Genomic DNA, 16,201 nt, shown 5'->3' with positions numbered 1-16,201 from the left:
GAACTCGGAGATCCTATGTAGTATAAATGTGCAAAAAAAAAAATTGAAATCGGATCATCCTAGCCTGAGAAAAGGCAGAAAGAGTGTTTTATGGTCTCACTGTCTAACCCTACATTTTCCTTCTTGTGACATCACAGTAAGGGTTAGGAATAACAGGACAGCTGGGCCAAGGGAAGACTGAGGGAAGAAAAACCTCATTCATTATATTATAATAGTGATTTTATAATTGATAGAACGCTGGTTCCGTATGGGTGAAGTATTCCTTTAAGCTCTTGTGCTATCTATTCAAAATAACCAAACACGAAAACAGTTGCAGCCTTTTATTGCACACAGTATATGCAAGACGTACAGTATAAGACCTTTTTTAATATATAAAATGGCAGCTGTTTAACTCTAGCTTTTTTGTAAATTTTTCACATATAACTGGAGGTAGGTGATTTGAAAAGGACGTTGAAGCTCTTACTACCTCCACACTATGTTTGTACATCATCATTTCAGAAGAGTCAAGTATTACAAAAATCTAACAAAAAAAAACTTATATGGTGATTTGGTCACATTTACAAAATAATGACACACTTGAGCCCACAGTTACATATGATACAAGAATATAACAAAAAAAAAATATGACGCAAGTTGTTGATACTCAAATTTCAACAAATCAAATCAAGTTAAAGCTGGGGTATATGATTTCTGATTGGTCAAAGTTAACATGAGCTGTACACTTTGACCAATCAGAGCGAGGCTCCGATTATCTGTTCTTATTGGCTGTTGGGACTGTCCATTTACTTTGGCGCGACTTTTTGGTGTAGAGCGTGTCAGGGAGGGACCATAGGGGAGGGACCAAAGAGAACAAGTGGAGCGGTTGAGGTATTTGGATTCAAATCTCTATCCCAACTGCTATTTTCTCCCCAAATCCGCCACCCCAGCTTTAATCAATACAGGAGGTATACAGTTTTAACTTTCAGACAAATATAGAACCAACTGAATTCAAGTATAACCAGGTGTAAACAACAATAAACTGAAAACGGAAAATAACTGCAATTATGTTTGAAAAAAAGCACAAAAATCATAAACTTATAAAACGTGCAGGATACCTTCCTTTACAAGACTAAGTTAACTGGTAGTTAACCGACAATAGTTAACTAGTTTATCTAACAGTCCATTGTATTGCATGTATCACAATTAGATCATCTTTACAGGTTTCTTCAAAAACAAAAAAATAATAATGTAAAAATTACCATTTCAAGCTTTTGTGAACAATATGCATTTTTGAAAAAAAAAAAAAAAGTGATTTTATAATTGATAGAACGCTGGTTCCGTATGGAAAGGAATATCAGTTAACAGCAAGATTCTGTAGCTTGAATTTTGGATAACGGATGTATGTGCGTGTGCTACAGTGGGTTGGTCTGAGCCCCTTTGTTTGCATACCCATTTACAGAGCCTATAGGCTGTGTGTTTAACCCTAGATTTATTTTACCAGCGCACACACAGTACAGACAGGTAGCAGATTGTGAGGAGATATTCACTAATTTCGACCACAAGCGTTCTCCAGAACCACTGACTCCACCTTTAACTCTACATAGCTTATACTGTAGCTTACACACATATTCAAATCTTCATCACTTTTCAATCTTTTCCTTAATTCCTTTATTTAACGGAAGTTCTCTTTCAGTCTCCACGTCCCCTCTTGTCCGGACGTCCTGTGGAAGTCACAGATGCTCCGGAGCAGTTCCCTAAACACAGGCGCTTGTTTCTGGGTCAACCTCGGTTTGAAATACTCCAGGACTTCTTGCGTGGAAGCCTGTCCGTCTACGGTGGCTTGGAAGGCCACAAAGTTTCGCAAATCGGTCAGCAGTTCGTCATGTTCCGTGGTCGGGAGCGGGGAGATTCTGTCTTGAGCTACGGAGCCTTCTATATCCTCGGTTTCGTTTTCTTCTCCTTCCGCGGTGTGGTTTGACGGAAGACTGAGGTGGTTACGCACTTTCATTCTAGCCAATAGGGAAGAGGAGGAGAGGGGGGCGGGGTTTGAGGAACTTTCTGGCCCCTCCCCGCTGAAATGAGGAGCCCCCGATCCCGGAACAGGCTTCTTCAATGACACAGACTTCTTTATTATAATAGCAGCGTCCTAGAGAGAGAAATAGATTAATTAATATACAAAACAGTTACTGACTCCTATATTTTATACATCAATTTGTTGTTGTGTGCCTGGGTACTTTTATCTGTTCACCGCGGGATAGTAGGAAACTGTTACTAGAATCATTTACCCAAGTATTTGAATAATTGAAACTGAATCAGGCCTTCTTGAAAGCAGGTGAAGTTTACTTGCAAACAGCATACAAGGGAATCAACAATGTATCTGGCTTGGTACATGGTTGAATACAAAGAAATGAACAGTGTACATGGGATTATATGCAAGAGAAGGTGGTGTGTGCGCAAACACACACTAAGTTTGGTGTGTCCAGCCCTTGTTTTGCTGGCGAAAGCAGAAATGTTTTTAATTAGGCAGATAACAGGATATGGGAAATTTAGGGAGTCTTTTCTCCTCAACTACTGTGCACATGAATGCGTCATACCTCTGTATGTGCCAAAATCTTATTAGGCAGTTTCTTCTTCAAGGCTAAACAACAAGTTTGTCTTAGCAAAACACTTTGGGGTTCTTTAAGTTTACTGGGACAAAGTTCAACAGCCAGAAAGCATGTATTGTGCATTAAAATATTATACAATTATAAGCAAATTAAATTCTGTTAACAGAAACGTTTTCTCAATTCCCTTATATGTCTTGTACATGTGAAGGTATTGACAATAAAGCTGACTTGACTTGACATGGTGTTAGAAATGTTAAATAAATGCCATAACTTTAACTGCATTTGTTTTCATAATAACATTGTCGGTTAAAAGGTGGAGTCAGTGATTCTGGAGAACGCTTGTTGTCAAAATCACTTTTGGTCAAAATCAGTGAATATCTCCTCATGATCCGCTACCTCACTGATTTTGATAACAATTGATTTTGACAACAAGCGCTCTCCAAAATCGCTGACTCCACCTTCAATGAAAGAGTACATTTTTAAAATTTTATAGCTAACTCTCGGTTCTAGACAAGGCGCCAGAAACCATTCCTTTAACAGCGCGTGTATTTTTTTAATAATAAATGGGTAAAAGGTCGCTCATCGCTAGTTAGCTTAGCTCAAACACTGGTAGTCAATGGGAAGTGTTAGCCGTTACCTTGCATCTGGTCGGAGTAGGGGTCGATTGAGCGGAAGGTGTAGCCAGGAGAGAATTCTTCTTTTGTCCGAACCGTTTCCTGTAAAAATACAACGAGGTAAACAATTGTAAATGTTGGTTTCAAATGATATTATTGATGCTCTAAACAAAGTTTGAGTGAGTGAGTGAGTGAGTGAGTGAGTGAGTGAGTGAGTGAGTGAGTGAGTGAGTGAGTGTGTGTGTGGCTGTGTGTTTGAGACTTTATATGAGACCGTGTGTGAGTGTGTGTGTGTCTGTGTGCGTGAGTGAAGACTGTGTGTGTCTGTCTGTCTGTGTGTGTGAGTAGTGTGTGTGTGTGTGTGAGTGAGTGAGTGTGAGAGAGATTGAGTGAGTGTGTGGCTGTGTAAGAGACTGTGTGCGTGCGTGCCTGCCTCTCTGTCCGTGTGAGTCTGTCTGTCTGTCTGTCTGTCTGTCTGTACATACTTAGCAGGTGGCGGTGGAGGCGTGGGTCTGTTGAGGGCCAGTCTGCACTGCTGGCGTGAAACCTTCAGAGCTTTCAGAGCGTCTTTAGCGACTCGGTTGGCCTCGGCCTCCACCAGAACATAGTCCGGGTTAGACGCCTCCATGATGGTGTCATGCTGCATCACGCTGTGGATGCCTGGGGAAGATGATGAACGAAAAATTCAAATAAAATCCAAAGAGTCAACTTGGGGCGCACTCATACACTAGGCATTTGGACTGTGCATGCTTGACGCCTTAAGTCTAGTTTGTTTGACTGGTGTGAATGCTCCGTAACGTACTCAAGCACTGTGGATGCCTGGGGAAATAAACACAAAAATAAATAATAATAATAATAATAATAATAATAATAATAATAATAATAATAAATACCAGAAATTTAAAAAGAGTGGGGAAAAAAACATTGTTAAGACCTGTACATAGTCTTTTTTGATTCATACAATGAAAAAAGGCTGTATCTAAAATCTGTTCTGCAAAAATGTTGGACTCTAATATGTGTTAAAATGAAATAAAGATGCATGCGTACACGTTTAACCGGTGAGTAAACCATCAATGTTTAGGAAAAATCAATAAATGAAAAACCGTTGGTTTTTTATAAAAGTTTTGAAAATGATTATCGTGTGTTTTGGAGAACGAAAAACTAAAACATTTAATATTTATTTATAAAAAAAAAGTTTACACAGTTAAAATTGCCGTTTTGTAACAATTTCAACATTTTTCTAAACGGTCACACCCTTAGTTCCTTCACACACTAACAACCTACCAGATTTCTTGAAGAGTTTTGCCAGGACATAGTCATCTGATTTCCTCCGGTCCCCTCCTGTCTCGCCGTCTTCCCCCTCTCCTTTCCTAAACGTCCTTTTCTTCACCAGATGAGAGATGCGATGGCCTTCAAACCGCGCCCCTTGGCTGTGTTTACCCTTCTTACGTTGTTTGTGCTTATCCCCGTCATCAGCGTCACAATGCTTACGTTTCTCCCTGTGTTTCTGTGGACTAGTTAGGCCTGAGTCTCTGTCTGTGTGTGGGTGAGAGCTGGATGAATTCGCATTGTTCGTTTCCCCAGTATCTTGTGTTGCATTTGTGGACATATTTGGGCCGACGTCAAACCCATTTTGTCTGGTGCCTTCACTGTCTGTCGTGGGGACATTTGCGCTGGACTGAGAATGGTTGTTCCCATCTCTTAAAGCAGGAATGTGTGTTGAGGAGGATTTGCGGTTATTTTCGTTTTGGTTTGCAGAGGAGTGTTTAGATGAAGGGTTGTCATGGTTAACGGAGTGTGAAGGCCGCCATCTCTCTGGCTTCTTGGGCGCTTTGACATCAGACCCTGTGCCTGTGACACAAGCAAAACAAAATATGTTATATATCAATTAATCAATACATGTATTTGTCCCTAGTGGGGCAATAGGTTGTGTGTGAGGGGGTGCACATTAAAGGCCTACTTCACCGGTTAGAATATGAAGGTGTATTGAATTCTGAGATCCTATTTACTATTAAGTACCGATTTAATTTTTTTTCGCACATTTATACTAAATAGGATCTCAGAATTCAATACACCTTCATATTCAAACCGGTGAAGTAGGCCTTTAAGAATATGAAAACACAACAAATAAAGACGAGAATAAGTTAGAAACACGATTAAAATTAAAATTAAATTGAAAAACTACGCATATACAGTGATTATCTTTACCTAGAGTTAAGGAGAGGGCAGAAGCTATAAATGAGTGTTTGAATTCGTAAGTTAAGAAGTTAGATTTTTGGTTCAGAGTATTGAAAAAAAAACTAGTGTTGAGATAATGGCCGTTAAAGATGGTTGAATAGGAGAAATATACAGACACAAACAGACAAGGTTTAGTCAAATAAACACCTAAAATGTACATTATGGACCTTTGATTTATACTAGTATGAAAGAAGACATGTTATGGAAGCAAAATAGTAAAAAAGAAAATCTCAAAATTGTCCTTGAAAAAACAATGATTTTGTGACATCACAGAAAGAGAAATGTAGGGTTAGACAGTGAGACCATAAACACTCTTTCTGCCTTTTCTCAGGCTAGGATGATCCGATTTTTTTTTTTTTTGCACATTTATACTTCATAGGATCTCCGAGTTCAATACACCTTCATATTCCCACCGGTGAAGTAGGTCTTTAAGTACATTTTTGTTTTACCTTGATAATTAAGAACAATTCCTACAATACTTATTCATTGAAAAAATTAAAATAATCTTATAAATAGACCATGAAATGCCATTAAAAGTAAAACTAACTCACCTGCAAATATGGCGCTTGTCTCGGTGCCCTGCCCTCCGTCCGGGTCCGTCAGTGTGAACAGCTCATAGATGTCGTTTGACTTAAAGAAGCGTCTCTGTTTGGGGTCCTTCAGAACACGGTTGGTCAGGAACTGTTTGAAGATTTGCCTGATTGTAAACAGATTAAATACAGAATTATTATTATTATTATTATTATTATTATTATTATTATTATTATTATTATTATTATTATTATTATTATTATTATTATTATTATTATTATTCAAATGTTTGTATCGGTTTACACAGGTGTTTCATATAGAAAAATCTGTAGTCAGAACTCCCAAGCAGACAATGCAGTAAAGCTGAGCTAAACATAGAAATTACCATAGAAATGATAGCAACACATAAAATTATAATAAAAAAATAAAAAATAAAATACAAATAATATTATACCCCAAAAGGGCTGAGCTACACATACAAATAACCATACAAAAAAAAAAAAAAATACATTTCAATTTTTTAATCAAAAGGGCTAAACTTTTTCTGATCAAATTGAAATACAGATTCAAAGTAGGACCGTTGCCAGACTTTATAGTATTTCTGGGTGTATCCTCCTCGGGCTGTGTATTTGATTTGACATTATTCTTAAATACAGAATCAGATGCTTGTGTATAAATTGCTTTTGTACACGTGTCACAATAGAGTAGTTTGGTTGATGGATGAGTAGAATTAGTTCACACCAACAACCAACAGCCCATAGTTACCAAAATAGAAATCCCCTAAGTTCTTCCAACTTGATTTTTGAGAAGCAATTTAAAGGCCCACACCAAAACAGAGCAACAGTTTAGCCGCCCTTCATTGGCCCATTTAATAATGTAGCACAGCTTTTCAATTAGTGCGAACCGGGATAGCGCTCGTAGTAATATGGCAGTGAAGTGAGCCATTAGCAAACGTTATTACCAATATAGAAATATTCACAAACATGGCGATGCAATGGATAGAATTTTCAAGTGTGAGTGAGAGAATGCACTGAAGACAGGCAAGGATATTTTTTAACATGTTTTTTATTGAGTTCGGTGATTGAATGTGGTGTGTGTGAAAGTCGTTAGGCGCTAATTTAAAAAGTTTAAAATTTACTCAGATTGTGCACTGAGGCCACGCCCCCCACTACATGCACTGAGCATTCCTCCATCACATGGGGGGAAGGCATTTTACTTTATTTATTAAATGGGTGTGGTCAGACAGATGAGTAATATTGTACTCAACATTCATCTTTTTGTTGAAATTATTGATTGTTCATAAAATAATCAAAAATGTATAAAGTTCTACTTACAAATAAATCTGTTCAAATTTTGCATAGATGTCTGTCTGGATATGACAAAACATAGTGTTTATATGTTTAGATTTATGTTTGGATATGAAACAGATCATTTAAATTGCCGCCATTTAGTTAATTCCCATAATTCCCGATTTTGAATATTCCCAAAATTTCAAGCAAAAGTTCCCGTGGAAAGTGTCTGGAAATTTACCGGAAACTTTCGACCCCTTTGGAACCCCAATAGGCGCCGACATTAAAAGTTTAAGATCGACTCTGACCTGTGGTAGATTTTCTCCTCGATGGTCCCTGCAGTCAGGAGTCTGTAGATCGTGACTTGCTGCTTCTGGCCGATCCTCCACGCTCGCTCTCGCGCCTGAGAACAAGAGAATAGAAAATAAATAAGTATGATCTGAACTGATGCACCAAGGGTTAGGGTTATTTTTTTTGGCTTAATCTAGACAAAGAAGCAATGGAAATGTAGGCCTATTTTTCCCCCGATTTTTTTCAAAGATTAATATTGGGGCATTTTTGCTTTTTTTTTTTTGTACACTTTTGGAGAGACAGAGATGGAATGGGTCAGAGAGGGGAATTACATGCAGAGAACGACCCGGGCTGGATTCTAACCCGGGTCTGACTCTGGGGGGGAGGGGCGTGTAGGCTTTTTTTTTTTAAGCTGCAAATAATGCAATTACGTAAGTTAATTGACTTGATTATTCAATGGCTTAATTGACTAATACATTGACTCCCTCAGGAATAATGTTAATGTATTTTTTTTTTAAACTATTGAGTGTTTGGCTGTGTTGTAAAAGCCCTACTAACGTCCTCCCTCCTACATACTCAACATGTATATACTACATACTGCTCGATCGATTGTGTATGCGAGGTTCGTCAGAACGTTTACACTGAAGTACACAGAAGCAATAAAGAATTAAAAAATAAACTTCCATGCCGTTTCAAAAAACGCAATGCATTGTGGGGCGGTTGAGCAGGAGAAGTAACCGAGTATCGATCTTTACACAAAATCTTCCCGGAAGGATGTTAGTATGAGTAGGACGTTAGTATGAGTAGGACGTTAGTAGGTCTTTTAGTATGAGTAGGACGTTAGTATGAGTAGGACGTTAGTAAGAGTAGGTCATTAGTATGAGTTTAGTATGAGTGTGTGTATGTCTAACCTGTGTGTCAGTGCTGAGTAGGATGTTAGTATGAGTAGGACGTTAGTATGAGTAGGACGTTAGTAGGGCTTTGTCTAACCTGTGTGTCAGTGCTGAGTAGGACGTTAGTATGAGTAGGACGTTAGTATGAGTAGGACGTTAGTAGGGCTTTTAGTATGAGAAGGACGTTAGTAGGGCTTTTAGTATGAGTAGGACGTTAGTAGGGCTTTTAGTATGAGTAGGACGTTAGTATGAGTAGGTCATTAGTATGAGTGTGTGTATGTCTAACCTGTGTGTCAGTGCTGAGTAGGACGTTAGTAGGGCTTTTAGTATGAGTAGAACGTTATTATGAGTAGGACGTTAGTAGGACGTTAGTAGGGCTTTTAGTGTGAGTAGGACGTTAGTAGGACGTTAGTAGGGCTTGTGTGTATGTCTAACCTGTGTGTCAGTGCTGGGTAGGACGTTAGTATGAGTAGGATGTTAGTAGGGCTTGAATGTGTGTATGTCTAACCTGTGTGTCAGTGCTGGGGTTCCAGTCTGGGACGTTAGTATGAGTGTGTGTATGTCTAACCTGTGTGTCAGTGCTGAGTAGGACGTTAGTATGAGTAGGACGTTAGTATGAGCAGGACGTTAGTATGAGTAGGATGTTAGTATGAGTGTGTGTATGTCTAACCTGTGTGTCAGTGCTGGGTAGGACGTTAGTATGAGTAGGATGTTAGTAGGGCTTGAATGTGTGTATGTCTAACCTGTGTGTCAGTGCTGGGGTTCCAGTCCGGGTCAAAGATGATGACTCTGTTGGCTCCAGTCAGATTCACTCCCAGACCTCCAACTCTGGTCGTCAGCAGGAAAATAAATATGGATTTATCCTGGAAGAGAGAGAGAAAGAAAGAAAGAAAGAAAGAAAGAAAGAAAGAAAGAAAGAAAGAAAGAAAGAAAGAAGAAAGAAAGAAAGAAAGAAAGAAAGAAAGAAAGAAAGAAAGAAAGAAAGAAAGAAAGAAAGAAAGAAAGAATATTAATAATAATCATATGAATAAATTGCTGAAAACTTCAACTAATAATTTATTGTAATAGTACGGCAACTACAGTATATCCTAATAGCTTAATCTTAACTGGGCTTCTGGTTGCTAATTTCTACCTACGGAGAAGAAAAAAGTTACTTGAAATTGGATTTATTTATTTATTTTCAAAACGATTTTCATTTTATTTGTTAACTGTTAAAAGTTATTTTGAAGACAGTAGGCTATGCACAAGCTTCATTTTATCATGGACGATATGAAAATTATTTCTAAATTGGTCAGACATTGTAAAGGTTGATGAGACTGTGTTATTATCACATTAGATACTTCAAAATTGACAAATTGTTTAGTGGTGTTTCAACAAATCTGTATTTCAAAAATGAAAAGACATAGCACATCCACTTTGACCAACAGATTGTCATCAATTAGTGTTTTTCCACCTCTGGGCATGTGTGGGGTTAAGGTTAGGGTCTGAGGCCTTTTCTCCCTAAGGAAGGGATTTCCCTGTGAAACACACACACACACACACACACACACACACACACTCGCAGTCATACACACTCACACTCGCAGTCATACACACTCTCACTCACACACACACACACACACACTAACACACACTCACACACACCCACACTTACTCTCACTCACGCACACACACACACACACACCCACACTTACTCTCACACACGCACACACACACACTTACTCTCACGCACTCACGCACACACACGCACACACACACACACTAGGGGTTAAATGACTAATCCTGCTTCACCTCGTTGTAGCGTGCGATGAGTGGCTGTCTCGAGGCTATGGGGGTCGTCCCGTCCATTTCTGATAGGAGTAACTGTTCTCCCTCAAGAAGACCTCCAAAATCCCAACATCTAGAGAGAGGCAAGGCAAGTTTATTTGTATAGCACATTTCAGACACAAGGCCACTCAAAGTGCTTTACAGGGGCATGAAATACATCAAGATTAAAATACATCAAGTACAGAATAGACATAAGAAAAGAGAATGAAAAACATGAATAGAAATATAATATTTAAATAAAAGAAATAAAAAATTTAGATAAAAATAAAAATGAGAGACAGTTTGGTTTTAGTTTATTCACACGTCACATGCAACAGTGTTATTTTAAAAGGTGCTACGAGGAACTTTTAAATATTTCTGAAACAGTCAAATTTTTCCTCTGATGATCATGAATTACATATTATGAATTACAACACCGTGCCTGTAAAAGTGTGTGTGTGTGTGTCAGTGTGAGAGTGTATGTGTGTGTGTCTGCGAGGCATAGTGTGTGTGTGTGTGTGACTGTGTTTGTGTGAGTGCGAGGCGGTGTCAGTGTTTGTGTATGTGTGTAAGTGTGAGTGCGTCGTGTGTGTGTGTGCGAGGCATAGTGTGTGTGTCTGCGAGGCATAGTGTGTGTGTGTGAGAGTGTATGTGTGAGGCACAGTGTGTGTGTCTGCGAGGCATAGTGTGTGTGTGTGAGTGCGTCGTGTGTGTGTGTGCGAGGCAGAGTGTGTGTGTGTGAGAGAGAGAAAGGCCCCAGCTGTTGCAGTCAATAGCAATGAGATTAAACCTCGGAGGGAACCTGAGACCTTCCCTGTCGGTATCTCTGTCCATGTAATATTAATCTGTCTAATCCTTTTAGTCATAATCCAACCTTTCTCTCTCTCTCTCTCTCTCTCTCTCTCTCTCTCTCTCTCTCTCTCTCTCTCTCTCTCTCTCTCTCTCTCTCTCTCTCTCTCTCTCTCTCTCTCTCTCTCCTCTCTCTCTCTCTCTCTCTCTCTCTCTCTCTCTCTCTCTCTCTCTCTCTCTCTCTCTCTCTCTCTCTCTCTCTCTCTCTCTCTCTCTCTCTCTCTCTCTCACACTCTCTCTCTCTCACACTCTCTCTCTCTCTCTCCGTAATGTGTAGGCGCAAAAAAAACAGCCTAGGCTCTGTAAATGGGTAAGTAACCAAAGGTTATGCAAACAAAGGGGGGCCTACCGTAGCTAGCAACAATCCAGTTTACAGAGCCTAGGCTGTGTATTAACACTGGATTTTTCTTAAGCGCAGTACACAGTACATACAGGTAGCGGTCATGAGGACATATTATCCCATTCTCACAAAAAAAGTGATTTTGACAACAAGCATTCTCCAAAATCAGTGACTCCACCTTGAATTAAAAAAAATATCATATCACACTCATATAGTAACATGTAACCAACCTGTCTACACCTTTATTTATAAAAAGCTACCATCAAATAAAGCACATAGACACTCCTATAGCAACATGTAATTAACCTGTCTAGACTAACCTGTCTAGATATTCACCGATTTTGACAAAAAAGAATCACTGACTCCACATTTAATTACAAAAATATCATCAAATAATTGAAATAAAGCACATAAACACCCACATAGTAACACAGTAACCAACCTGTCTGGACTGGGTGAATAGCAGGACTCTGTGGCTCTGTTTGAACCAGAGACGCAGCAGCGATTCCACCACGATCAGTTTCCCCGATCGTTTCCAGAAGCAAAGTGTTCCTCTTCTGTCAGCTGTTCGTCTGGGATGCCCCTCAGGATCTTTGGCCCGCCGGAGAACAGGTCCGGGTGGTTACAGATCTTACGTAGCGCTATCAAGCCCGAGAACACCTGAACGGGGACACAAATAAATGAATTACATACCAGTTTACAGAGCCTAGGCTGTGAATTAACACTGGATTTTTTTTCAGCGCACATACAGTAAGTACAGGTAATCGAAATCGTATCGCTATCAAGCCTGAGAATACCTGAACGGGACACAATGAATAAATAAATAACAAACAAAAAAAATGTACATGGTGCATCTTTAACAATGTGACACAAATAAATGAATTAATAAAAAACAAACAAATTACATAAATAAATGAAAAAGCATTTTACATTGTGCACCTCGAAAGCTTCAAAACTGAGAATACCTTAACGGGGCACAAATAGATAAACAACATGATAGTTTACAGAGCCTAGGCTGTTTATAGATAAGCCTGAGAATACCTTAATGGGAAAAATTAAATACGTAAATGAAAAGTGTGTTACATTGTGCACTTTAAAACAAATTAACACAATTACTTTAAACCTTAGAATACCTTAAAGGTGCTCCAAGGAACTTTCAGTTTGTGTTCATTATTGCGCCCCCCTTTGGACAGAAGCGGTAGTGTTTTTACTTTACGCCAGCTGTTGTTCCTGGGTGAGCGTATACCCATGACAAAGGCATTAAGAAAAACTATATAAAAAAAAATAGCATTCTTTGCACTGATGGTCTCGTTTGCTGTTTCATGTCATTTATGATCATCAGAGGAAAAATTAGACGTGTGTGTGTGTGTGTGTGTGTGCGTGAGAGTAAGTGTGAGTGTGTGCGTGCGTGAGAGTAAGTGTGTGTGTGTGTGTCTGTGTGTGTGTGTGTGTGTGCGTGCGTGAGAGTAAGTGTGTGTGTGTGTGTGTGTGTGTGTGTGTGTGCGTGCACTGCGCGCGTGTGCGTGCGTGTGTGTGTGCGAGTGTGAGTGTGTATGTTTCAGGAATATTTAAAAGTTCCTCGTAGCTCCTTTAAGATTATCATACCTTCAGAAGATGCTTATTGTGCACCTTTAAACAAATTAACACATTACCCCTTTGGTCGACAGAAATGAGTTACATCATTTATTTACGGACAGTAAATGCTCCATGTGTTTCATGATGAAGGCCCAACGGTCACTGACTGCATTAGTGGTTAATGGACTGAGAGTGACCACTGAATATGTATATAACAGTGTGTGTGTGTGTGTGTGTGTGAGTGTGTAAGAGCGTGTGTGTGTGTGTGAGTGTATAAGAGCGTGTGTGTGTGTGTTAATGTGTATGTGTGTGTGTATGTATGTGCGTGTAAGAGAGCGTGTGTCTGTTTATTTGTGTAATAGCGTGTGTGTGTCTCTGAGCGAGTGTGTGTGTTTGTGTGTGTGTGTGTGTGTGTGTGAGTGTATAATTGCGTGTGTGTGTGTGTGTATAAGGGCGAGTGTGTCTGTGTGTGTGTGTAATTGCGTGTGTGTGTGTGTGTGTAACAGCGTGTGTGTGTGTGTGTGTGTGCGCGTGTGCTGTGGTCACCCCTGGCTCTCCAACCACGTCCATTTGGTCAGTGGTGATAAATGGTGGAGTGTCTCTCTGGGGTCTGGCTAATGTGAGAAGACCAACTGCACATAAGAACCTTAACGCAAGACACTGCAAGCAAAAACATTGTTTTTTTTAAAGGCCTGGTCAATTTTGAGCTTTTTTATTAGGCTATTTTGCTTAAATATCATGTCTTCTTTCATAGTTGGATGAATAAAGGGTCCAAAATGCACATTTTAAGTATTAATTTTGACTAAACCTTGTCTGTTTGCGTCTGTATATTTCTCCTATACAACCATCTTTAACGGCTAATATCTCAACATGACTTTTTTTCTTTCAATACTCTCTGTAGCAAAAAACCTCAACTTCTAAAGCACTTACATCAACTAAACTTCCCATAATCATTCTTAGCACTATTCTGTTAATTGACTAATTCATGCCCCATTTTCTTCTTAAGAACACCCCTAAAATCGGACGATAACACAAAGAAATATGTATGAATATGTGAAAGAGAAAATTGTGTATTGTGTGAAATTGTCCGAAAGAATAAAAAAAAAAAAAAAAAAAAACCTGTACATAGTATTTTTTAAATTTTAAAGAGAACAATGTCTATATCCACACATCTGTAAAAACTTTCTATGTTGTAAAAAGTATAGATTGTAACCCTGTGTTGTTCTCTGAGTTTGTAGCACATTAAAACACACAGTGAGCGACAGAGCTCAACTGCTATTCATTCAGTTAGGAAGTTAAATAATGAATAAGGAAAGGCTAGTTCCTGGAAGTCTTACCCTGACGGGGAGTTTTGCTTGTTATGTATGTGCCTCAAGATATCTGTGTGTGTGTGTGTGTGTGTGTGTGTGTGTGTGTGTGTGTGTGTGTGTGTGTGTGTGTGTGTGTGTGTGTGTGTGTGTGTGTGTGTGTGTGTGTGTGTGTGTGTGTGTGTGTGTGTGTGTGTGTGTGTGTGTGTGGTGTTTTGTGTCCTTGTCCTTGTGAATGCATCGTGGGCCAAAACACACACACACACTGAATCGCTTTGAAACCTTCTACAAGGAACTTTTAAATATTTCTGAAACAGTCTAATTTTTCCTCTGATGATCATAAATGACCTGTAACAGCAAACGAGACCATCAGTGCAAAGAATGCTATTTTTATATAGTTTTATTAATGCCTTTGCTCTGGTACAATTTACCGCAGACAGACCAGACCATCCTGTGTTTATGAACGCTACTAAATCACAGTTTATTTTGCTTCACGATGGTCATATCACCATTATTAATCTGACACAGTCACATATAAATACATTACCTCATGGCCATGCATCCTGCCGTCTCTCTTTCACTCACTTCCTAAACAAATGCACACGCCACCGGCACACGCTAGCTAAGATCTTTAGGATAGCAGGCGATAGATAGATAGATAGATAGATAGATAGATAGATAGATAGATAGATAGATAGATAGATAGATAGATAGATAGATAGATAGATAGATAGATAGATAGATAGATAGAAAGCAGGCGCTGGTGTAGTAAAAACACTACCGCTTTGGACCAAAAGGGGGCGCTGGAATCAACCAAAACTGCAAACTCCTCGTAGCTACTTTAACTTAGAAAGCTATTCTTACCTGCATGTCCCCGTTGAGTATCTGGTAGACCTCTTTGGAATCCAAGAAGTCCTGATACACCGACCGCTGATCCTCCGTTAACTTGCAAAACAAAACCTAGACAGACATAGTGACACAGACAGACATATTGACATTCACACACACACACACACACACACACACACACACACATACAGAGTGACAAAGACATACACAGACACACAGTAACACACACACACAGACAGACAGTAACACACACACAGACAGAGACAGACAGTAACACACACACAGACAGAGACAGCACACACACACACACACACACACACACACACACACACACACACACACACACACACACACACACACACACACACACACACACACACACACACACACACACACACACACACACACACACACACACACACACACACACACGCACACACGCACACACGCACACACACACACAGTTCAGCGTTCATGTGTAATGAGCAGTGAACATCAGATTTAAAGCCCCTTGATGAAGTGCAGCGGTTGAAGAAGACAAATTAAGAGTGAAGCTAGGTGTTTTTTTTGGAGCCTTTGTCGTCCTAAGGGAAACACTTAATGAGGTAAAAAGTGACCAAGGAGTCAAGGGAACCGGCCAGGGCACGGCCATGTTTAATGAATACTTTCACCTTTTACTTTACTTCAGGACTTTATTAGCCGGCTTCAGCTGACAAGGGCACAATACTCCTTAGACGTGACACATACCGTCACAACCAATCACATAAACACCTCCCTAGATTAAAGGGGCAGTCAGTGATTCTGGAGAACGCTTGTTGACAAATAGTTTTTTTTTGTCAAAATCAGTGAATATCTCCTCATGATCTGCTAGCTGTACGTACTATGTGTAAGCTGACAAGAAAACCGATGTTAATACACAGCCTAGGCGATGTAAACTTGTATGTAAACAAAGGGTGTGTAGAGAAAGGGGGCCCACCGTAGCTAGCAACATGCCCGTTTACAGAGCCTAGGCTGTGTATTAATACTGGATTTCT

The 16,201-nt window shown here is 39.5% G+C and overlaps 1 protein-coding gene across 1 annotated transcript in view; it reads right to left on the bottom strand.

The window, feature by feature from the left end:
* Positions 1–383: 383 nt before the first annotated feature.
* Positions 384–16,201, bottom strand: part of ercc6 (excision repair cross-complementation group 6) — a gene marked incomplete at its 5' end in the record, with an annotated part of 34,526 nt that continues 18,708 nt past the window's right edge. Inside the window, 12 exon segments of the mRNA XM_080036828.1 lie at positions 384–2,125; positions 3,223–3,301; positions 3,685–3,859; positions 4,484–5,050; positions 5,989–6,134; positions 7,566–7,660; positions 9,185–9,304; positions 10,233–10,294; positions 10,297–10,341; positions 11,869–11,979; positions 11,982–12,096; positions 15,183–15,278. Of these exon segments, the coding sequence (XP_079892954.1) occupies positions 1,652–2,125; positions 3,223–3,301; positions 3,685–3,859; positions 4,484–5,050; positions 5,989–6,134; positions 7,566–7,660; positions 9,185–9,304; positions 10,233–10,294; positions 10,297–10,341; positions 11,869–11,979; positions 11,982–12,096; positions 15,183–15,278 (2,085 nt within the window). The 3' untranslated portion in view covers positions 384–1,651.

This window comes from Ammodytes marinus (assembly GCF_949987685.1).
Source record: "Ammodytes marinus genome assembly, chromosome: 11".
In the NCBI taxonomy this organism is placed as follows: Eukaryota; Metazoa; Chordata; class Actinopteri; order Uranoscopiformes; family Ammodytidae; genus Ammodytes; species Ammodytes marinus.
The sequence above is the reverse complement of the archived record's forward strand: the minus strand, read 5'-3'. Positions and strand labels throughout refer to the sequence as shown.